Source organism: Artemia sp. Qi Xiang Cuo, chromosome 12 (genome assembly GCF_049724085.1).
Source record: "Artemia sp. Qi Xiang Cuo chromosome 12, ASM4972408v1, whole genome shotgun sequence".
Taxonomy (NCBI): domain Eukaryota; kingdom Metazoa; phylum Arthropoda; class Branchiopoda; order Anostraca; family Artemiidae; genus Artemia; species Artemia sp. Qi Xiang Cuo.
The window spans coordinates 24,547,981-24,572,850 of NC_142805.1; the positions used below are offsets into that span (position 1 = coordinate 24,547,981).

At 35.9% G+C, this 24,870-nt stretch overlaps 1 protein-coding gene across 1 annotated transcript in view; it reads left to right on the top strand.

The window, feature by feature from the left end:
* LOC148945911 (pre-rRNA 2'-O-ribose RNA methyltransferase FTSJ3) overlaps window positions 1–22,179 on the top strand; it is a 156,406-nt gene extending 134,227 nt beyond the window's left edge. Inside the window, exons 8-12 of the mRNA XM_089097756.1 lie at window positions 6,477–6,696; window positions 8,346–8,712; window positions 15,155–15,345; window positions 19,505–19,692; window positions 21,943–22,179. Coding sequence (XP_088953882.1) covers window positions 6,477–6,696; window positions 8,346–8,712; window positions 15,155–15,345; window positions 19,505–19,692; window positions 21,943–22,141 — 1,165 coding nt within the window. The 3' untranslated portion in view covers window positions 22,142–22,179. The remainder of the gene's footprint in view (window positions 1–6,476; window positions 6,697–8,345; window positions 8,713–15,154; window positions 15,346–19,504; window positions 19,693–21,942) is intronic.
* The last annotated feature ends 2,691 nt before the right edge of the window (window positions 22,180–24,870 follow it).

Genomic DNA, 24,870 nt, shown 5'->3' on the forward strand with positions numbered 1-24,870 from the left:
AAGAATTTTACCTAATTTTACAAAGAAGAAAGACAAAGAATTAGATAATAACGCTGGGTGTTAGATTAAATGCAAAATGTATTTTAAAAAATGAAGATCCAAAGAAAATGATTTTGTGTTTTTCAAACATAGTGTTAATTAATTACCGATAAAGTTGAAAAACAATAATGAAAAAAGTAAATAAAAAAAATAAATAAAGAAGTAAAAAAAAGAAGAGAGCCTAAAGAGCTGGACAGACCTATTCGTATGTATATATGTATCTTGTCCTAGTCCTAAGTATGCTTTGTTTGCTTTCAGTGATATTAGTTTTTAGTTGTTAGTATTTATATTCATTAGTCCTATTACGCAGTCCTTTATGTAGCAAGTTGATCAATATTCATTTCAAGGTAAAACTAGCTATTATTCAACACATGGATTTTTGCACCTAACTATCACTGGAAGTTTTTTCTTGGCTAACCCCCATTTTTAGTATTTTTTGGGCGGTGATAAAATTTTTTCTGGAGGATCTTTTTATTGCACACAAATTTACGAAAGAAATGCAAGCTGAGGAACCTAGTTTCTTCTGGTCGAGGGATATCTCAGGCCAACTCCAACATCCAAAACATAATTCTCTTTATAATCAAACTGAAAAGAATGTCCCCTGCCGACAGTCTAACAACACATCTCAAATACTATTTCATTTCTGGCACTACTTAAATAACAATTCAAACAAATTTGCTAGATGTTTTCCAGGGAAATTGTCTAAGGATTGTCTCGGGTACCCGACTAACTGACCGTATTTCAAATAGTACGCTCTACGAAAAGTGTGGTTCAATCCCGCTTTCTTGGACTATAATAAGAGAAAGGTTGAGATGGATTGGGCGCGTTCTGTGGATGAAGGATGACAGATCGCGGAAGATTGTCCTTTCTCGGCCAACCGTCTAGGGCTAAATGGCAAATAGGTCATCCTCGGCTTGAGTGGGAGGATGTTGTGACGAAAGAGTTAAAAGATAATGGAACTTTCTGGGAGGGCGCTAAGAGGAAGGCTTTGAATAGATTGGATGGAGGAGGAGTGTGCGTAGCCGTGTTGGCCTCGGGCAGCTTGGTGCTGCGGTGAGTTGTTAGTAGTAGTAGTCTTGTTGTGGCATATTTGTTATTGGTTTGTGTTGCTGTTGTTTTGCTTATGCAGAAGGTCGTTTTTTCGTGCGTATATTCTTTGTTTTTTCTTTAACACTCCGTCCTTTATATGTCGTTTTAAACGGTTTTTCAAATAAATAAGTACAACAAGCACAACGGTTATGCTCACGCACAACTACACTTAGTAAACAACGTTAGAAAAATATGGTAAGACGTGCTGAACTGAAAACTGTGAGGGGGTCGTTCCGCGGTTTGGCCACCGAAATACATCTAAATTTCTTGTATTACATTTTGTCACCCACCTTGCATGTATATCTACCAAAAATCGGATTTTCGACTTCTTTACTATGAATGAACCAAAAATCCAATTTAATGTCATTTAGGTAATGCCAAAGTCCTCAGAACTACGAATTAAGATCCTGAAATACTTAGTACGAGGAATACTTAGGAATGGAAAATTACAACCCTCCGAATTATGATTCTGAGGAGAATCCTAGTCTTAGTCAAAATCAAGATTTGAACTCGGTGCGAGCTTTTAGGACAGAATCAATGAAAATTAATGATTTTTTGGTGGACTTTTCAGCTGGTTGCGAATGTGTTGTCCATTTTTCTCCCATGACAAGCTTTTTGTGGTCATCTTGAAGGTTGATGTGAAAATTGACAAATTTGAATTTTTAGAAGGAGCAAAGTATAATTGGTGATTTAGTATAAGCGTAGAATTGGGGCTCGTGAGAAGAAAAGACGTTAAGAAAACAATTCTTACTTCATACTATCGATTTAGTATTACATACTATCGATTCAGTATGTAATACGGATCCTTCATGAAATAGGATTGAAGTTCGTTGCCGCAAATCAGAGTTTAAAGTTATTGTACACGGTGCTAAAATGGGTGAAAGAATTACAGATTCGTTAAAAGCTTCGGACGATAGTGTAGCTGTAAAAGTTAAAGCTGAACCGTTCATGGGCATCTTAAAGAAGGTACCATTCAAGTTTATAATGGATTACAAGCCTTGATTCCCAACTGCATCATGGTGCAAGGTTGATTCCGAACGTTGTGGGTTTTCATTAACTTTTAAATTGTCGTTTGCTTCTCAGAAAGATCTAGACAATTTTTTTTTTTTTAAATCTCCCTAAACTTGGATACGAGATCTTCCACGTCTAAAAATATCGGTATCTACCCCACAGATGCTATAATTGCCACAAAGACGATGGTTATGTAGCAAAAGATTGCAAAGTTCCCCAGATATGTGGACACTGTGCGCAAACTGGACATGGACATACTAAAGAATCTCCTTGCACTAATAGTCTTTATTTTGTATCATGGCAATCTAGACATGGCAAAAAACCGAAAGTAAATGGAATCCCAGCTTCTGTATCTTCCCAACTAACAACAGTTCTGTGTCGATTTTATCTTGGAACATAAATGGTGGTGTCCTGAATAAACTTGTATTGCTTGAAAATATGGTTAAAAATCCTGAAATAGTGTGCATACAGGAACACTTTTTACTACCGGATCACAAAAACATACAACAAATATCTCGTTTTAATTCTACTTTGAAATACACTGCTTCTCGTCAAAAACGAAAGGGCTGACCTAGCGGAGGGCTGACTGTTTTGAGAAAGTATAAATTTGAATGTTTAGGTTCAGAAGATCACTTTCTTGCCGGTAGGAAATCTTGGGATCTTACCGACGTAGGACTTTCCCGAAAGTTAGTGATGATATTTTGACTAAAATAAAAGTTCCGTACCACCTCCTTCAATCTTCTTCTGCAGTTATGGACGAGCCTGAGCTTCGCTTACAGCTTAAACTATGTTGCTAATAAATTGTTCATGCTATTAGATGTGCTGATCATGTAGCTGTACCTGTTCGCACGTCTCGAGTGAAAACGGAAAGATATGGTTGGTCTCAAAATCCAATTTTAGCTAGTGCTTGTTCCCAAGCTAAAGTATGGCTACTTATATGGCAAGAGTGTGATAGGCCTAGAGTTGGTGTTGTAATTGCTGTCCGTATTTATACGAAAAGAAAGTTTTGCAAAGCGCTCCGTGATCATGTTGCCAATATCAAAGCTGAATTGGCGGCAAAAATCACAGAAGATCCAAATTTGCTTTGTAAGTCTCGCCCCGGTCGATCTACTGTTTCTAGTGCTTTGGAAATACCTGAGTCTGAGCTGGTGGCTCATTTTTCTGCCCAGTTTAAAGCCCCTGATAGTCCCCAGGCTAAAAAGTTTGATGATGAAATTAAGAGTTTTTTGAAGTGTCGAGCTAGATCTGAACAGGTAATCGTTGGAGGTAATTTTACTGAAGAGGTTATACCAAAGCTTAACAAGAAGTTTTCTTGTGGGTCGGATGGGATTTATATACGCCATTTTAAGCTAGCCAGGGAGTACCTTTTTGACCATATCGCTTTACTGTTCCATATGAGTTTTACAGTAGTTGTGCCCGATTGCTTATGTGTCCGTGTTGTAACTCCGGTTTTGAAAAAAGGGAAACTACTTTCCTATTGTTTGTCTTACAGGCTTGTTTTAGTTTCTAGTGTGTTTTCAAAGATTTTGAGCTGTTGAATATTGACGATATGGGTCAACAGTGTGTCATGCCTCCTCTTCAGTTTGGGTTTCAACCGCGCCTTGGTTTCTACCACACTTTAAGGAGTTTATTCAAAGTATTAAAAGATGTTGAAAGGTTAGACGGGTCTTTAGCTGATGACGCATATGATATTAGTAATGCTTTTAAATCTAATTTATTCTCATTCTAGGTTTAAGATACTGAAAAGGGGAGGGGGTATCTGTTAATGTAGTTCGACCTCTTTATTGTATGTATAGACACCTCCGTGTACTTTAAATATGGATCCTTGCTTCTCCCTTCAGAACTCCGTGTGAATATTGTAATTAATCAATGGGTCATAACCTGCCCCACTATTTATAATAATTAATACGCAACCCTGCGAGCCCAAGGGGATTTATCACCTAGCAGTATGCTGTATAATGTTAGTGTGTTTTCTTTATGTTTAGCAGATGGCACTCTTAACCTAAGCAGGATTGTGTCGAGTTTGAAAAAAAGTTATAGGGAGAGTGCTAAGAATTATAATGAAATTGGCCTTTCTTTAAATGCAGCTAAGTCTCAAGTGTTATTATTTAATTTGAACCGTTTTGAACCCCCGATAGACTAAATCTGGATGATTCGGATGTTGTACCTCAGCAGGATCTTGTGCACCTTAGTTTACCTATTGGTACATCCCTTAAGTCAACTCGAAAATTACTTATTGCCCGAACAGACTGTAAGATCCGTAATCTGTATGCTGGAGCAGTTGGATCACAGCTGAATCTTGGTAAACGCCACCTTGCGAAAGTATATAATGCTGTTTCTCACCCTCATGTTCTATACCTAGTTCCTTTCTGGGACATTTTTAACCAATTAGATAAAATAGAAATCACGAGGGCTTATTTCCAATATTTAAATTTCTTTATTCAGGTTCCTCCTTGGACTAGGAATGGTAGACTGTGGGATAGATACAGCTTGCCGGATCCTCTTGATGCTGCAGATAAGCTTTTTCCCCACCTTTCAGAATATCTATCGAACCAACCTTGAACAGACTTTTTGATTTAATGCTAGTTTACTCTTTTTTTTTCTGGGTTATTATTTATTTTTATATATATATATATATATTGTATAATACATTTAAAGAAGTTTACAACCCTTGGAGGGGCTTAGTTTTGTGAATTGTCTGGTTTATTGAGTTTTAATTTGCACGCTCTTTTTTTTTTTTTTTTTTTTTTTTTTTTTTTTTTTTTTGCTCCATCGTCATGTTTTGTATTTTTGATGAATTTTAAAATAAATAAAAATTGGTGATATGGAGAAAAATTGTAGTTAACGAATTTTGACCGTAATCCCACTGTACTTTACCCCCCCCCCCCTGACTAATGTGCCAAAATATAGCCGAAATAATATATTTTCCAGGCATTTTGCCATGCGTCACTCTTGTTTCAAGCCGTGTACCCATAAATTGAATCAATGGTGACGAAATCAAGAGACAGAAAAAACATAGGAAACATAATTCTGCTATATATTTGCACACGAGGGGGTGGGGTGGGGGGTAAAGTATAGTAGAATTGAAGACAAAATGTGTTAAACTATAATTATTCTGCAGATTATGAAGCTAGAATTGTATCCTTGGAATGTTTCCTTCTCAACTGACCCAATTCTAGGCTTTTACTGGGGATTTTGTCTAGTTCAAGTTTTTAGGTTTGTTTTTATTTTTTATGCTTGTGAGAAATCTTTTGAATTTAATTTAAGAAGCTGCATTAGTGTTTCCACTTCTACGAAACCAAAAACGTGTTTGAGTAATAGTTAAAAAAAATATTCGTTCCATCAACTCTAAAATTCGTAAACTTGTTTTATATTTTAGGTCACATGCAGGTCATACGGATTCTTATTTCATACTGCCTGTCAGCTCGCCGTGAAAGAGGGTTGCTATATGCTAATGATACTGAGAAACTTGAAATAATTGATTGCGTAATTGTGATATACGAATAATTCAATTCATTTTTTTTTTGAGGGGGGGCATATGATTGATAGGCTTGTCAACAGTAAATAGAAGAAATAGAACCAATTCTTGACTTTTGAAATTAGATTAGTGACTCTTCGCAACTAACAAGTATAGGGTAAAATGAACTAAAAACACAATAACAGGCAAATTTTTAGTTAAGACGGTGAAGTATTTATCTTGCTAATAAAAGTCAGAATATTTTGGCGTTACTTCCAAAACCACTTATCAAAGGAAAAGAAAGAAAAAAAAGAAACTCAAAAAATTAATTTTACCAAAAAATTTATATATGTAGAAACAAAAGCCAGAATATTTCAGCTCTAGATCAGAAAGGAAAGAAAGGAACAAACGGAAGGAAAATAAAAAAAATATACGCGGAAAAAAGTGATTTACGTGTGCTGATAAAAGTCCGAATATTTTGTCTTCATATTTGAAGACCTTAATTAACAGGAAAGAAGAGGACAGGAAAAGAAAAGGTAGATTAAATAGTTAACACATACTAGAAAATAATATAAAACGAAGAGAAAAAAACACTAACGCCACACACACACTAAAGAAAGAAATTGAACGAATTAAAGTTTTTACCCTTTATTATATTTTCTTCTTTTTTTATTGTAAATGGAAAGGTAGTGTGGGTCTAAAAAACAATTTAAGTAAGCAGTACCAAAACAATTACGTATAATATGTTTTAACAGTCTGAAATAAGTGTTATAAATTATATAAGATTAAATCTGATGAAGGAGAATATGGGTCAGAGGTCGATTATATGTTGTAACACATACACGTAATATTTTGTCACAGTCTCAAATAACTATTATAGCTTCTATAAGAATAAATCTGAAGAAGAAGAAGAAGGGTCTGAGATTGAGCTTGCTTCTGATGATGAGACCCTTGGCCTTAAAGAAGATTTTGAGCCTATGAAGAAAATGTCGAAATCGCAGTTGAGGAAACAAAATAGACAACATCCCTTAATCACTGACTTGGAACTAGGAGACCCCGATGCCCGAAAGAAGCGAAAAGCAGAGGCTTGGTTTGAACAGGTACGCCATCTTTATCAGAGTACCAAGGGCAGTCAGAATGAAAGTCGATTGTTTGAATTGGTTAAGAGAAAATTTAGACAACCATATATAGTTTAGAAAACTAGGAAAAATTGAGAATTAAGTTTTTTATAAAAGATCTGTAGCTATGCAGTTTTGGGTAGTGGTGGGTGCCAAAATCGGTAAATAATCAGCTAAAGTATATGGTGCCAAATACCTTACGAAGGTGTTTCTTTAATTTAAGGGTGTAACTGTCTTGACAATCTACAGATTGCTGATGCTTGAATTTTTACGGACGGAAAACTTTGTCAAATATAACTAATTTCTCTTGCTTGTCCATTTTCACCGCTTGACTTGGCAATTCTGACGAAAATCAATTAAATGGTCCATATGGTCATTTTATATTTTTTTGTTCATAGGATTTGTATCCTTTGTTCTGCGACATCTACCAATTTCCAATACCTACTCAACTGTGATTAAACTCCACTATACATTTATTACATTTGTGTTTGTCATATGGATGTTTTTTGGGCGTTTTTTAATTATACCATTGACATTGTTTCAAAAGGTATGTTTTTTTTTAATAAAAAATATGTGTTATTAAGTAACCATGTAAGTCGAGATGACGTATTCAACTTGTTTGTTGTTGTAAAACTTGTTATAATGTATTCGTTGTTATAAAAGTTATATACTGTCCGAAAGAAAAGAAAGCAGAAGCTTGTTCTGCCATCCTTTGGCTCAACTGTGGATGCTTTTGGGGATTGTGTAATTAGCATGGTTTTACCCTATAAAATGAGATAACGTCTTTAACTGTTATTGTTTTTAGAACTTGTCATTTTTATAATATTGTTATTGTTATAAAACTCAACTATTTTATTTACTGTATATGTATATTTTAATTTTTTACATCTTAGTTTAGGAATTGTGTGAAGGTACAAGTAACGTTAAGTATGTCTTAAAGGGGGGCGGGATGTTATTGTGCACAAATTATTACTACGAAAACTAATAGCGTATTACAGTTCAAAGCCGCTTGAGGCCGACACAGCAGTGCTAAGCCTGTTTTATTTATTTTTTACATTTGTCTCGAAGTTCTCAAGGCTGGAACAGCTTCCTTGAAGGCCCCATCTTTTGTTAGTGCCAACTTTCTGGGAAGGTGGTAGATGAACTCAACTGGCTTCTAGTAAAGTTACTTTAATAAACATAAGCATACAATAACAAGCTGTATAGACTAGGTTTTCTAACTTCTTGTTAAATTGAAATGTTAGAATACTAGACTTATCTTTGTTTCCTCGTAATTTATCAGTTACGTAAACTCAATTTACTCGAATGTAATCATACCATCTAGCCCAAGGCAAAACGACGTATATTACATTTTTTTTTTTTGTTTTTTTTTTTTTACAACGTTTTTTACTTTTTTTTTACATTATTACTTTTTTTGACGTTTAGCCCAAAGGCAAAACGTTTTGCCTTGGTTAAGAGAAACGTTTTAGCCCAAAGGCAAATACGTTTTGCCTTGGGCTAAACGATCCTTGGGCTAAACATCGTTTAGCCCAAGGCGAAACGACGTATATTATGTTTTCGTCGTTTGTCAGGGGAATGAAAATTAAAGCTTTTTGCAGCTACTTTTCTTAATTACGGCTTTATTTTTGAAGGATCTTTTTGATGGAATGCTTGATGATGAAAAGGATGAAGACATGGAGCTTGAAATGGCACTATCAGTACAGAAGAAAGCACACGAAAAAGACGATACAGAAGCCATCGAAATGAATAAGCCATTGATGGAACAAAAACGGTCGAAGAGCGGGAAATCGAAAAGTCGTCCACTGGTTTTTGCGCCTTCTTTGCTTGAAAATAATCAGGTGGATTCAAATGGAAAGGATTCTGGTATTGAGCAAGAAAGTGATGATGAGTCCAGTTCTGATGAAGATGATGAAATTAAGAATGACGTCTCAATTAGTATGAAACCGGCTTCTGGAAAAGGTGTTGGTGGATTTGAAGTTGTCTCTAAAGAGGAAACATGTGAGTTTTGCTGTTATTGATAGTATTATGTGTAAGGTGGCGGATAAAAGAATTCTAATTCCCTCTGAGGGTTGTGAGGATCTTGTAAAGATTTTAGGAAAATGTTTAAAATTGACTATTTTGATGTTACAATAATTCGTAGTGATAACCACGCCCCTCAGAGAAATCTCACCGTTCCCTTCTAAGTTTTGGTTGTGAACACAAATGAGCATTATTACCATGATATCACTAGCTATCAGGATTTTGTAGTAAGCTTGGGGGAGTATTACCATATCACTAGCCATCAGGATTTTGTGGTAAACTAAGAGAAGTATTACCATGATATCTCTAGCCATCAGGATTTTGTTGCAAGTTAGGAGGATTAAATAGTGAAACCTGGTGTCTTGAGGGGAGTATTAACGCTGAGAGTTTTGAATTTCGCCTGTGGCTCTGAGATGTTAGTGGATTCGAAGTGTTCTTTTAAAGGGAAACATGTGAGTTGTCAGAGAAATTGTCTCGGGATGTAGGTACTTATTTGACTGACTGTATATCAAACAGTAACCTGTATAAACATATGAGGGTGATTCATTAGTTACTGGTTGACCTAGGCATAGCCTATCAGCTTGTCTTGTATTGCTAGTTTGTACGATGCCATAGGACGAAATTAATACTAACAAAGGTAAGTATTTAGTTTTTAATAAAGGGGTTTAGGCTTCAAAGTTCTTTAGTTCAAAGCTCTTTATTATAATAGCAATAAATTACACAACTTTATACATTTTTGTGTTGATGGGGAGCAGAGCTCGTATAAAATAGCTAGTATAGGCCGTAATAACACATTTAAAGGAAGTAGGAATGTCTTGGGAGGAGTAAAGAGTAAAGCTCTGAAGAGAGTGGGACGAGGAGTGTTTGTTGTCTCTACGCCCTTCCATGAAATTCCAATTTCCTTTAGATTCTTTCTTATGAGTTCTTCCCATCACTGGGAGAAGACCTCATTACTGTAGTGCCAATGTATCTTTGTCTTTGTGGTTATCGTTGTACTGTAGTTTTATTTGTTATCTTGTCTTTTCCTAGGCCTACTTTTTCGAGCTTGTCAGTGTATATGTGAACCTGACCTGCTTTTTGGCTCCAGATGGATGGCTTCACCCACGTGAAGTCTTTCAAAACTCCCCAGAAGGGGCTTTTTTCCTTCTAGATATATCTTTTTCAGTGCGTTTAATGTGTAGGTTTCTTTACTTAATTTTAATAGAAATTCACAGTAGTATGAGGGCGTAGCAACTTTTGGCTGTTATCTCATGAAAAGTGCAATTGATAATTCAGCTGCTTTGTTGAATTTCTTGAATTTTCATGTCACTCTTTACTTTCAATTAAAAAAAATAACGTTATTATTCAATAAATTTAATATACTTTAAAATGTTAATGCTCCCGTTGGTGCACCCAGTAAATATTCTTAGAATCATTTTATTAGAGTCACCAATCCCCATTTTATTAGAGATTATGGGATTTATGATATTTCCAAGACATATAAGCTACTATAAGTAGCTTCTACAGTGAGTAGCGTTTTATTATATGAATAATAAAACTACTGAACTTGACCTGCTTTTTGGGTTTAAGACGGATGGCCAAAAAGGGCAATCATCGGCATTCTATCCTCCCTCTTCCGTAAAACATAGACTAGCCATCTTAATGTTCTTTTCCTTTTGGCAGTAGATACGAACCACAATTTTTGCACAGCTTATTGTTGGATATACAGTCTGTCAAACGCGTACTTAAAACCATCTTCATACAATTCCTCTGAAAAATATTAAACTGTTCCTTAGTGTTTGGAAGCATTCACGGTTCATTTCAATACTTGGCTATCCTTCCAAACATTTCTCAAAAAAAAAAAAAAAAATCTGCGCCTTGGCTATTCTACCTTTTACATCACTATTTCCTCCATCTTTACTTTCAATACTACCTACGTAAGTGAAGCTATCAACTTGGTTGGTCATTGAAAACAAATCAGTTTACTTGTTCAATTGGTGAAGATTTAAATTCATTCTTGACCAACACCACATTGTCAGTTACCACGGCCCATCTCAATACGATCATGTCAAGACCAGAGTTGACTTCTTTCTTTGCGGGCAAAAGAAGCTTGTTCCACATCTTTGCGCATGACTAGTGCTGAGACATAAACTGGTTGAATTTTCCTAAAATAAAACCTGTTTATGTTGTATACAGTAATGTATATAACGACTAGTAACCTGTATGCCATTCTTTTATATGAACTGCATCTCCTTAAGAAATAATGTTTTTATTTAAAAGTAATATACAGTATTTGTTGCAGTGAAGTGGTGAAATCAGTTATTTGATCAAGGCTTTCATCTGCTTTGTGATCCCTAGTTAATTAGAATATCTTAGAAAGCTGCTATGCCATATTACTGGAACTTTCAGAAATGGATTTAAATATTAAAGTGGGTCTAATCCAACTTTACCTACATGAAAAGAATCCACTTTTTATGCTGCTAACAGCTCATTGCAGCTCCGAGCCACTTGGGGCCGACATAGCTAGCAAGCTTCTCGTCCACCCTGCTGTTTTTATGCTGACTTCTAGTCTGTAAAATTCATTAGTTTTAAATTGACCTATCAGAAGGTATGTTCACACTAAAAGTTCGTTGGGTTTATATTTGACTTATCCACAGGGCATTTATAAAAACCAAGGTATTTTGTATATTCATGTCCTTAGCACTAGATCCTACAGAGCCAAGAACGGCGCATAAGGGGTTTACGAAGCCTCGTCGGACATCTCGGGACTGAATTGCAGCCGTGACATCCTCCCACTGTGGTTGAAGAGATAGCTCCGCACTTCTCAGGTCAAGGTCGTACTGTCGTCATATGGTATGTCTTGGTCGACCTCTTATGCGTGTCCCCTCGGGGTGTCACTCATAATGTTTTTGGGAGTCGATTTTCTGACATACGAAGGATGTGACCAGGGTCCATCTGGTACATCAAGTCCATCTCCTACGCATCAGGAGATCACTAACTAATGGCTGACTGGTTCGCCTAAGAACTTCTATTGTGACCTTTTCCTGACACGATATACACAGGGCATGTGTTTTCAAAAGCTTTTATTGATGCAGATTTTATTAAATGAAGAAATCCCATATAAATTTGTGTAAATCATGGGGAAGTATGTAATTGCCGACAATCATCAACAGGCATAAATGAGTTAGGAGTATAGAAATATTTGATAGCGGATAAAATTTAAAACTAGGGGGTTGGGGATATCTACAGGTGTATTAACATCTGGTAAAATCAAATCACTGGTACTCACGGGCTGAAATTGATATAATTGAGTTGGTTTTCAATGTAAAAATATAATAAAACACGTTTGTGCTGGAGGTGGAAAAAGGATTGTACGTTGAGATAAAAAGGAATTTGATTGGAGCGGCTTTCAACTTGGCAAATTTTGTTCGGTTTTGACTTTCATAGAAGCACGGCAGAATTTTAGTAGTGAGCTCTGCGTTCATGCCTGCAAGTCTGATTCTTCCAGCAAGTCGACCAATGTTGGAGATGAACTGGTACTGTTTCAACAGCAAAGAGAAAGAATCTGCAATGAGACGTAAATGGTCTGAAAGAAGAGATAGGGCAAGAGAGCAAAGAGATGCAAAGAGTGTACAGGGAGAGGTAAAAGATCTGTAAGGAGAGCTTAAGGGCCTGCAAAGAGTGTCATGGGATTTGGAAGGGAATTAAAGAGTCTGAAGTCGAGGTAAACGTTTTAAAAAGAGAGGGAAAAGGTCTTTAGGTTTAAGGGTCTGCCACCAAATCAACCAGTTCAATTTGAAGAGAAATTGGCACTTTCGCTTGGTTTGAGTTGTCTCAGTTGGCCCTATTTCACAATTATATCGATTGTTTTGCTCTGTATAACAGCCGAGTTGTGGAATTTTTTTTTTATTTACTATTTTTAGAGTCTTAGACTGCTCTGTTCAAGCATCGTGAAGAAGCTTTATTAAGTCTGGTCTTAGTCACATAACTTGACAGATGCATGTGGTTTTGTGCCTTTATAATGATTTTTTTGAATTAAGATTTGCTGTTGACATCATAGATAAATGAAAGAATTAAATACACAGTTTCAAGGCAAATGTATGTTTGTAAGTCAGTTAAGCATTACTGCAAAATCGTTTACGGTCAGACTTCTTTAAAATTAACTGAGTTGTGTATTAATAAGTTTGATTAGCAATATCATAGGCAGCGCGCTAGCGCTGCCTGAGTAAAGAAAGATGTGGGCACAATGTGTTTGTTTTTTTTCTCCACCCGGGCACTTCGTATCGAAGGAGTTGTCGTAGAAACTTCGAAAAGGGCTCATTCGATTGGAAATTGGAGTGGCTAGTGCCCTTTTTAATAGTCGAAAGTCATTGGAGGGCAACTAGCCCCCCCCCCCCCCACGCCCATCATTCCCCAAAACACATCCAATCAAAATTTTGATAGCCATTTTGTTCAGCGTAGTTGATTTCCAGATAGAAAATATCTTTTTGAGGAGGACACTTCCCCACAGCCCTCGGGGCAAGGGTTTTAAGTTATGCCCTGGGGGCATACAAGGTTTTTATAGAAGGCTTTGTCGTATTAACTTCAAAATAGGCTCATTCGATTGGAAATTCAAAGAGCTAGTGCACTTTTTACTAGTCGAAAGTGATTGGAGGGCAACTAGCCCCCCCCCTCACTCCCGTCATTCCCCCAAACACATCCAATCAAAATTTTTGAGATAACCATTTTGTTCAGCGTAGTTTATTTCCAGATAGAAAATATGTGTTTGAGAAGGACACTCCCCAACAGCCCTCGGGGCAAGGGTTTTAAGTTATGCCCTGGGGGCATATAAGGTTTTTATGGAAAGAGTTGTCGTATAAACTTCAAAAAAGGCTCATTTGAATGGAAATTCAGACGGCTAGTGCCCATTTTGATAGTCGAAAGTGACTGGAGGGCAACTAGCCCCCCCTCACGCCCATCATTCCCCCAAACACATCCAATCAAAATTTTGAGATAGCCATTTTGTTCAGCGTAGTTGATTTCCAGATAGAAAATATGTTTTTGAGGAGGATACTCCGCCGGAGCCCTCAGGGCAAGGGTTTTAAGTTATACCCTGGGGGCATATAAGGTTTTTATAGAAGGTGTTGTCGTAGAAACTTCAAAAAAGGGCTTATTCGATTTGAAATTTAAAGGATTAGTATCCTTTTTAATATTCGAAAGTGATTAGTAATATTTTTTGTTGTTGTTTAGACCAGGGCACTTTATATCGAAGGAGTTGTCGTGGGAACTTCGAAAGGGGCTCATTCAATTGGAAATAGAAAGGACTGATGCTCTTTTAATAGTCAAAACTGATTGGAGTGCAACTAATTCCCCTTCTACTCCCACCCTCACATTCGTCCATTATGTTAAAAACTAAATTTTGCCTTAAGATTCAATGAAAATTCGCTGTGATAATACTAATTCCTAATAAGGCATCTCAGCAGTATCCCAAGAACGACTGAGGGTATTATGATCAAACTTTCGAGGCTACTTCTACTCTTAAAATTTAACCAAATCAAAATAGTGTAAGTGTATCAAAGCTATCAAAGAAAGTAAACAGTTTTGTTTTGTGAATGGTATCAAGTTTTCTATTTCAGGTCAATTTGAGGAGGCATGAAACTAAGTTTAACAGTAATATTTGCGTCCAGATTTTTAAAAGGGTGTATGTTGTTAAAAATTGCTGAAAATTTTTCTCCGGCATACAAATAGCAGCCCAAACTATAAAGTCTTAAAAAACGAAAAGATTTAAAGTGTTATTTTCTTTTTCCCTGAAAAGACTATGTCAATATAAAACGAACAGAAATTAATTAAAAAAACTTTTTCCACAAAATAAGTTTTTCACAGAAAAGTAAAGAACTCCATACAAATGAATGTGCATTGTCAGTTTAATATACATATACTGATATTTAGTAATCAAAATGTTAATATTATTTGATTTATTAAAGTTATAAAAGTCAAAACATTTATATTTTTTCAGTAAAGTGCAAATTTTGTTCTGGCCTTCGGAAGGCATAGTGGTTTTGCGCCCAACTTGTGTTAATTTCTGCTCGTTTTGAGCTTGACTCGGTTATTTATTGTAATTTCTGTTCGTTTTGGGTTTCATTTATTTATCGATGCTGATTTCTGGTAGTTTCGAGCTTGGTAGATTATTTTATTTTATTTTTCCTCATTTATATATATATATATATATATATATATATATATATATATATATATATATATATATATATATATATATATATTAACATAAACAGCTCTTCATACATATTATAACTACATGTAATGTAATGATATTATATGTTATATTATATGATATTATAATATTATATGTTTATATGTATGAACGGTGAACCGTATGAATACCATTGTGTACTACGTTCAAAGAAATGCAGTTTACAAGAATAACATTGCTGTTTATTGACAGGTAAAATTAAGAAAAGGAAGTTGGCCCCAGAAGAGTTAGCCCTTGGGACTATGCTAATCCAATCGAAAAAAACAAGGCGAGATTTGATTGACGATGGCTGGAACCGTTACATGTTCAACGATGTAAATCTTCCTGACTGGTTTGTCAATGATGAAAATCAGCATAATAAACGACCTCCTCCCGTGACAAAGGTAAGGTATTCGTTATTATAAAGGGAAAGGTACGAATGCTTAAGGAAAATTACACATCCATTGAGGACAGCCTACAGACACTGAGGCCTAAAAAGTTATCTGAAGGTGCTACCACCTTATTGTGCTTGTGTAAAAAATTACCTAAACACTGATACCCATTGCAAAATTTTAACCAGATTTTCAAGAACCGCAAACCAGTTGCCCAAAAACGCATTAACGACTCCTCACTTCGTTATGCCAATTCCTTTGTCCTCCACCTTGAAAGTTACCGAAACGGTGTCAATCGTCCTTTCTTCAATACTTTGGGAAGCACTGCAATGGTGAATTTCTTGAAAATCCTTTGCTTTTGTATTTATCCATTTTATTGTATGTTATATTTTCTTGTCTTGTGACGTCCGCTGCTAGCTGACTGCTATTATGGCAATAAAATATTTACTATTATTATTGTCTAACAGTTCGTGGTAACGAACTGTAAGTAAGGAGCGATGCAGATCAGTAGTAACCGAAACTCTAAGAGACAAATTCTTGATAACAATAGATACATCAAAGGAATTAAATTTTGATGACTGTTCAAAATATGTAAAATTCATCAAATTTAATGATACCCATGAAAAGCTACGAGCCTGGGAAAATATGCCCGATTTTTGAAAAGGGGGGCAAACATCTTCAAAACATCAAGTGATCTTAATGAAAATTACTCCATCAGATTCAGCATACCAGAGAACCATAGTGTACAGGTTTCAAGCTCCTATGTACAAAAATGTGGATAATGAACGAAAGGTTTGCCAGAAGAAAGATCACGGATGCGTGTTTATTTGTTGTTATCATATCGAACCAGAGATTGTAGAAGATTGGGAGAGTGCTCATTTGGTTTGAAATCAGAAGTTCTAGTGCTCTTTTTAAGTGACCAAAATATTGGAGGGCAGGTACACCCCCCCAGGGGAAGGGGCAAGATTTTTTCTGGCACCCTCTTTCCTTGTTTGTTTTTGTTTGTTTTTTTACTCTTTGTTTATAATAAATCTGTCAATTTGTTCAATTATTGGCACCTTTGTCACAATCCCCCCCCCCCAAGATTTTGCTGTTGACCCGCCCCTCGTGGTGGTAATATGTTAAACATTTAAAAGTAAAATTCTTTGGCCAAATAATTGTTTGCAGTGTTTATTATAAAATTTAAATGTTAAAAACAGAGGTTATTTGAGTAATAAGCAGTGGTTGTAATACTAATGACATTATATATTATTTAATTTCTTACTCAAAAGAAGTGGAGATCAAATTTGGATATTCAAACTAAAGTGACACTCGTGAAGTGACGGTAGTTCTAAAGGGGATAATTTGATTCATCGCAATTTGTTGTGTGTCTTCATGTGGTCAAAGAGCTTTTCTGCATTACGCTTCCACTGTGCAAGACTCTTCAGTCAGTTGACTGTGATTTGGCAGCTGCATGCAGGCACATGGAAACTGTCCTTTCAAAAACCAAGGAAATGTGAGAAAAGGCTGCTACTGCTTTCACGGCTATTTTCGACGAAGTTCAGCGTTTTGCCAGTGACTTAGGACTGGAGATGACCCGTCCAACGACGAGAGGTGGCCAGAGTATCCACGCAAATAATCCAGACTTTCTCAACCACTATAGAACCTTGCTCTTTATTCCTTTCCTGGACCACTTCACATCCGACCCGAAACAATGATTGGTGCTTCACCAGAAACTGCTGTCAAATCTCAGCGTCGTTTCTCCTGCCAAAATTGTTTCTGTCGATCTGAAGGAATTAAACCTGGAGTCATTGTTTGAATTGTATGGCAATATTCTTCCCGAGCAAGACTGTCTGAAGCAAGAAATTGAATTATGGCGCATCAAGTAGGAGAATGCTCCCGTATCAGAGACACATAAATGTGCTGTGTCCATGCTTCAGCCATGTGACGCCACCTTTTTTCCAAATGTTTTTCTGCTTCTGGCTGTTCTTGCGACGTTACCTGTTAGCACTACTACTCCGGAAAGAAGTTTCGCAAAGCTCAGAAGGCTCAAAACCTGGCTGAGAAATTCAACTGGAGAAGAACGATTGAGTGGCTTAGCCCTCCTTGCAGTCCATAGGGACGTTGACATCTGCCCAGACAAGGTCATCGACATTTTTGCAGGGAAGAAAAATCGTCGCCTGGATTTCGTTTTATAGATATTCGCCCTTACTTTTAGCTAAAAAAAATAAAATAAAATAAAAAATATATAGACTTCTTCTACTATTTGGCTTATTTTTGCGTTCTGTTTTTGCTGTCTCAAAAAAAAAAAATTAGCTTGTAGTATTTAACTGTATTTAAATACTTGTATTGTTTTTGCTTTACTAAAAAAAAAAAAAAAAAACACTTAAAGATACGAAAGTATGCCTAGTGGACGCGTACTCGTTCGCAAAGGGCGGACTAACGGTCTTGAGCTAGCGTAATGTTGCTCGAGGATGTTAGACAAAGTCCACGGGGAAAAAATCGGGTAACCCCCCCCCCCCTCCGAACAAAAATCCTGGATACGGCCCAGCCGCATAGTGCCATAAATATAAAGATAAACTAAAGAAAACTTACCCGTTTCTTTGGATCCTTGAATTATGCAGGCTTATCTTAGTTCTGCCCCCCCCCCCTGTCCTATATTAAATTACGCCCCTGCTTAAGTCTGAAAACGATTTTCTAAGGTTTTTCTTTTAGCTGTTTCAAAACTGTGAAGTTTTTAAGATATTACCACATGCTCATCAGTGTTGCCCCGTTTAACTGCGAAAATATAAAAACTAATTAGAATTAGTTATATAATATGTCAGGTAATTATTTGGTTAGAAAAAAAGAAGAAGAAGAAGAAGAAACTCCAGGAATTGAGTATAAACGAGAAGTTGAACCAGGTCTTGACCTTACTTTTCTATCCAATTACCTAGGACAAAGCAATATAACCAAACCGTCAACCAAATCGAAATGTCCAAATCCATGCAAAATCGTCACTAATACATGTAAGCCGTTGTAAAATTACAAGCAAAAGCACCTTAAATCTAGCGAAATATTTCCAAGTGATTACCTCCCATTAGGACTCCTCAGAGGAATATCACCTGCCTAAATGGGCTACGACGCATTAGATTCCTTACCCGGCAAGGTGAGCGTCTACCATAAAGCTCTTTTATGGTATCCCTGTGTTAGGTAAAACTTGTAAAATAAATGCCTACTAGTAAAATTAATCAAAAAATACCTACAAAACAAGATTAGTTCTATCCATATTACAATCCGTAAGTCAGTCTTAAATAATTAAAAGCTAATAATTTATTAATTAAAAGCGTGATAATTGAAAACTAAAAAGATGGACTTGACAGCGTTTTTGGTCTGCACAAAATTCAAATATCAACAATCTATATGAAAAATGTGGTTCAATACCGCTCTCTAGGGCTATAATGAAAGAAAGGTTGAGGTGGCTAGGGCAAGTTGTGTGGATGAAGGATGAAAGATTGCCGAAGATTGTTCTTTTCGGCCAACCATCTAGGGTTTAAACGGAAAGCAGGTCGTCCTCGTCTAGGGTGGGAGGACGTCATAAAGAAAGATTTAATGGAAATGGGAACTTCGTGGACGGGTGTAAAAAGGGAGGCTTTGAATAGATTGGGGTTGAGGAGAAGCGTGCGTAGCTGTGTTGACCTCAAGTGGCTTGGTGCTGCGGTGAGTTATTAGTAGTAGTAGTAGTAGTAGTGTTAATACCCAAAGATGACTACACCTTCAAATGATAGTTGTTTCTTCCTAAGCTGTTTCGTGCGATATGTTTTTAGCTTGTTTTTGCTCATTTTTCAACCACGTTCCTTTTTTTTAATTTGGTGCTCGTTACAACTAAGAAATGCACATGAACATCTTCTTCATCATTAAAATATGAATTCTCAGTTTTTAATAATTTTTAATATTTAAATATGGTTATGTAAGTTTCCATTTAACCAATTCAAACAATCATCTATCATTTTTACTATCCTTTTCACTTTATGAATTCGGAGCCTTGGAACTTGCATTGCGGTGGCATTCTTTTTTCTTTTTTTTTTTCTTTTTTTTACGGTGGTAACTGATTCTAAAATATTGGTTTTAAAACTTGGTGGACTGGCTTACTTGTTTAAGAAATACGCCGGGTTTCTTTTCATTTTACTCAATGTTACTCAATTTAATTTAGGAAATGATTGCCCAGTATAAAGAAGAATTAAAGGAAGCTAATGTGCGTACAATTAAAAAAGTTGTTGAGGCCAAAGCGAGAAAGAAGCAAAGGGCTATGAAGAAAATGGAGAAAGTGAAAAAGAAGATCGAAAGCATCTCCTCTGAAATGGGATCCAACGACTATGACAAAGCTCAACAAATTCGAATGTAAGTTTTTTTTTTTTTTTTTATCCACCTCTTGGAGAATATGCAGCACTTAATGCGTTTTAGTTTCAAACGTCTATTTTGTAAAATTGGTTTCAAGTTCTTTAATCTGCAAGCTGAAGATCATTAAACTCCATTTTGAGTTAATTTCATGGGCTATTTGTGAAATATCTCTGTTCGATGCGGTGTGCGTCAAGGAGGAGTCTTATCCCCGCATAATTTTCAGATGTGTATAGCCTTCAACTTGGCTTTCACTCGGTCAACTTATTACTTCCCCTCCTCCTCTTGAAGAACATGCATTTAATGTGTTTTAGTTTCAGACGTCTGTATTGTAAAATTTAGCCCCAAGCTCTTCAAACAATAAGCTGAAAACTTAATTTTTGGTAAATTTCAAATTCTATTGGTGAAAATGTATGCACATTCAATACATATTGTCTACAATTTTTAGTCTGCAACCCCATGGTTTGTGTGCCGTTTTTTTCATCTTTTCATGTTATTTTCTAACATTTAGAAACTGTTTGATCTAGTATCTTTTTTCTTTCCCATTGATAAGGTATCCTGCATGCGAAGCAGAACTATTTGAGCTTTTATTAGTATCTATGTCAAGGCTGTGTACAAGATTTTGTTAGGATGGGGGTTACAAAAATAAACCATACTACAACGCATCAAAAATTTGTTTATGTGGATTTTTGTTACTATTTTACAAGTCGGACAAAAATTTGGGGAAGTGGGGCTTCAAACCTGGTAACCCCTCCCCCCCTTAGTACGGCCCTGATCTATATAGTTTTTTCAATTGTCAATTGTCTTAATTAGATGTTTTTGCCGTGATTAATTTGTCTTAAATTTCTTTTTTTCATTCTTTTCCCAATTATCTTCCAACATTCTTTACTTCAAGGCTCGAAAGGAATTTTGAGGTAGATTAGGCTAGACCATGGATTGTTTAGGCTAACAGGACTACTAGGGGTAGGGAATTAGTATGCTTATGCCTTATCATCTCCGCCTGTCTTACTTGTATATGGTTTCTTGAAATTTATGATATAAAAATTTTTATCATCCTCGTTGAGCTCCAGAGAGCTCCTCCAATTCTAGATTATTTTGTTTGGTCAAAGTCTGGAAATTGTGCCTGTAAAGTCGAGCATGGACGCATGACCTTGGGAGGGGAGAGGGGGCACATTTGTCGAAACCTTATATAAAGGCTGTTCATAATGAAATCCTGAGATTCTTAAGTAGGCTGTGTCTGATGAAGTTGCTAGTCTAAATATTTTATTAAAAGTAGGCAGGCCCGTCGGTTTGGGACCTTTCCTTTTTTTTTTGTAATGACGCATTGAGCTGGTTCAAAATAGTGTCATTGTCACTTTTACTATGAAGATTAATTTGAATAATAATTATCACTCCTGAATCAACATTAATGGCAAGATTTTCTTTAGATGAGGGTACAACTGGATGGGGCTTGTCTGAACCGTGGAAAATGGACAACAAGAAGAAACGAAAACATAATCACTTAAGAAATCTTTTTAAAAGGAAGTTATCTTTTTAAAATGTTAAATTATTTTTGTCTATTCTTTAGCAATGATTTTTTTTCTTCTCTTTAATGGTTTGTGTAACTTGTGTGTGCAAGTTGCCGAGTCAAACTACCTTATAATTTAAAATTTGACTTTTTTTATCTTCTTAATCCTACTGTTATGCTTAACGTTAAAATGAATTAAATGCTTAAATACTAAAATACTTAGCGCTACTTAATTTGCATTCGCTTTTCTCTCTTGCTTGACAATTTTCAGATATTTGAATGTTTCAAGTCCCAGAATGGCTGCTATTCACGACAACGCAGGTACACGTTCAAAATTTGAGAATCAAGAAAAAACAAATTGATGAACAATCTGAACAATATGGGAAATCACGAAAAAACTGTACAAATTGCTCCTTTTTTTGGGGGGGGGTATCTAGAATCTCGCCTAAGCTTACGCTACGTACCTAACTTTGATTATAATGCTAGTTATTTTTATATTATTCACCTCCTGGCTTCGTTATATAGAACATATGGCCCTATAAAGCTGGATGAGAAGTCAGACTGTGAGTTAAAAGTTTTAGTACTATTTTTTCGTGTAATTCTCGAAATCTCCAAACGGTTCTTTTGGGGATTTCTCCATGCTGAGTAATTTTGTTTAACTAAGGTTTAGAACTCACAAACTGCGTATTATGACTGAGTGATTGAATTTGATATTTATTAGCGTTTTCTTCTTTTTCTTCTTTTAGGTTGTACAAAAAAGCCCTGATCCAGAAAAAGCCAAAGGTGACCTACGTTGTGAGTAAACGTAATCAAGCCACGTCAAAAGCCCGCCACAGACCCAAGGGGGTAGAAGGAACTTATAAACTTGTTGATAGGCGAATGAAAGCTGACAAACGAGGTCAAAAAGCTGCCGACAGAAGGAACAAGAAAAGAGGAAAAAGATAATTTTTGTCAAGGCTATTGAATAAACCTTCAATTAAAAATATGTTTATTATATTAGGTTTACCGTAATTTGGAGAGACAGAAAGGGAACATGCGGAGATTCAATGGATCAAGCCCATTCTTTACATTTTTAACCTCATGATGTCTAGTATAGTTGAAACAAAAATATTTTTTAGTTGACTAAGTAAACAGCTTGTGATATTTCAGAAGTTGCTCAATGACTTTAAAAATATCACCGATCCACTCAAAGAATTTATTTATCACCCGAGCACGGAATACACGAGTCGTTGTTCTTTGCTTATGGCCCTTTTTTTAAAAGGCTATCATAGGAAATTGCTCTTACAATTGTTTACTGATCTGTAACTGAAAGTAAAAGATTTGATTTTAATCGCTTAACTACTAGAGCCTGTCTTGAAGGTTATTTTTATTTTTACTCATATGATTCGACACCTATCCCTCTATTTAGAGCCTTAACACATACGGGAAGTCGTGGGAGGCTTCATCAATCCTGAGACACGTCTGTGCTATTTATTAAATGAAAGTTATTAACTAAAATTCCCCTTTCCAAAATTGGAAGCCAATGTAGAGGCAAAATTTTGTCAGTAGCCATGCACGGAAATTTCCATCTTTGAACATTCTTAATTAATTTCTTACATTCAATGTTCCATAGCATTTTCACATGGAGTACTCATTAAAGTAAGCAATGAGGTTTGAAATAAGTTTCTGAAGATGTTGAATGCGATTTTTGAAAAAGGGGAAGTAGCAAGCGATTATTTGAAAACCGTAATTAAGCCACTTTATAAGAAAGGTGGTAAGAGTGAATGTGGTAACTTTACAGGCATTAGCCTGGTTTCTGTAGGTATCAAATTACTTAGTATGATGATACTTTTTAGACCTAGAGATGCTGTAGACAAAGTTTTGAGAGAAGAACAGTGCGGTTTTCGGAAGGGCAGAGGATATGTCGACCAAATTTTCACTCTTAGGTTAATAATTGAGAAGCAAATGAAACTTAGAGAGGAAAAAAAACTAATAAAATCAAAAAGGGTGAAAAAACGAGGATTTTGTCAGCCAATGGCAAACCATGAAGAAGACAAAATATAAGCAAATATTTCGACAAGGACCTCCGCCAAGTCGTCCTCTGTGCTAAACAAAAAAAAATACAAAGAAGAAAAAAACGAAAATCTAACCTTTCGAAGTTTACCCTACAAAGACAGAACAGACACTGAATAAAAACCAGGCAGGAATCAATGAAAAAGAATTTACCAAGATGATTGGGCAAGAATCTTTTGCTTTGCAATAGTTTTAGCTTGTCTACATTTCAGGTTTTCATCAGATATGCAAATAAGTTCTTTTAAGTTATGCCGGGTGAAAATATTGATTGAGTCCTTCAAAATTAAACTGTCGTAAATTGGGCTTAATGAAATATCTCCAGTATCTCTATTTATTGCTAAATTTTTGTTGATATATTTTTTATCTCAATTACCTCTTTAAAAGTTTGTGGTACGCCATTTACAGTTGATATTAAGGTTGCTTCGTCAAAAAGAACTAGATGGGTCGGATTTACGAAAATATGCGAAGCCAATGCCGAATCAAAGTTGTCATTGTTATTTTTTAATCTCAGGGACTTATCTATTGAAATTTTGTGCTCATGCAAACGTTCACCTAGTTGTTGGTGGGTCCTACCAATGTAAAATTTCCCACAAGAACATGGGATTCTGTAGACACCACTACCCAGTACAGGGTCAGTTTTATCCTTTCCTGAGTTGAAAAAGTGTTCAACTTCTTGTTCGGTTTTGAAACAACAGAGAGATTATGTTTTTTTGAAATTTTTCCAAGTTTATCGCCAAGTTTCGGGATGTATGGTAAAGCGATGAAAGTTTTTTTCTCAATTGCCGGGGTAACTGAATCAAGGGGGACAAGCTCCCTATTTTGTTCTTTTATCTTTTTTAATCGTCTATCTATGATATTTTCAATGAGTTTGATTGGGTAACCATTGCAGAAGAGAATATCCTTGACATAATTTAATTCAGAATTTATATGATTACGGGAACAAACTTTTAAAACTCTGTCGACCAAAGAGATTATTACCCCTCTTTTCACAGAAGGAGGGTGATGGGAAGAGAAATTTAGATATCGATCATTATGAGTCGGCTTTCTATGTATAGAAAATTCAAGGCTAGGAATATTTTTCATAGTCAAAACATCCAAGAAAGGCAGCTTACCTGAATCTTCGAGTTCCATTGTGAACTGGAGATTCGAATCAAAAGAGTTCAAAAGTGCCAAAAAATATCTTAGAGAGTCATGTCCTTGTTCCAAAACAGAAAGGATATCATCAATGAAACGCAACCAGAGAGAATGTTTTAAGTGGAAACTATTCAAAGCAGATTGTTCTATGAAATCCATGTAAAAATTTTCCAAATAAGGGGACAAGGCAGTGCCCATGGATAAGCCCATTATTTGAAGGAAAAATTTGTCTCGGAATTTAAAATACGAGGAGAACTTGTTGCAAAGACGGACAAGGGTCATTATTGTATCAATTTCCAAAGTTTTGTAAACACTGGCTGACAAAATCCTCGTTTTTTCACCCTTTTTGATTTTCATCTTGTTAGTTTTTTTTTCCTCTCTAAGTTTCATTTGTCATGTATAGCCAGTGTGGTCTGAGAATGTAATTGAGAAGCATCTGAGTCCTCAGAAACCTTTAGTCCACAATTTTGTAGATTATGAGCAAGCGC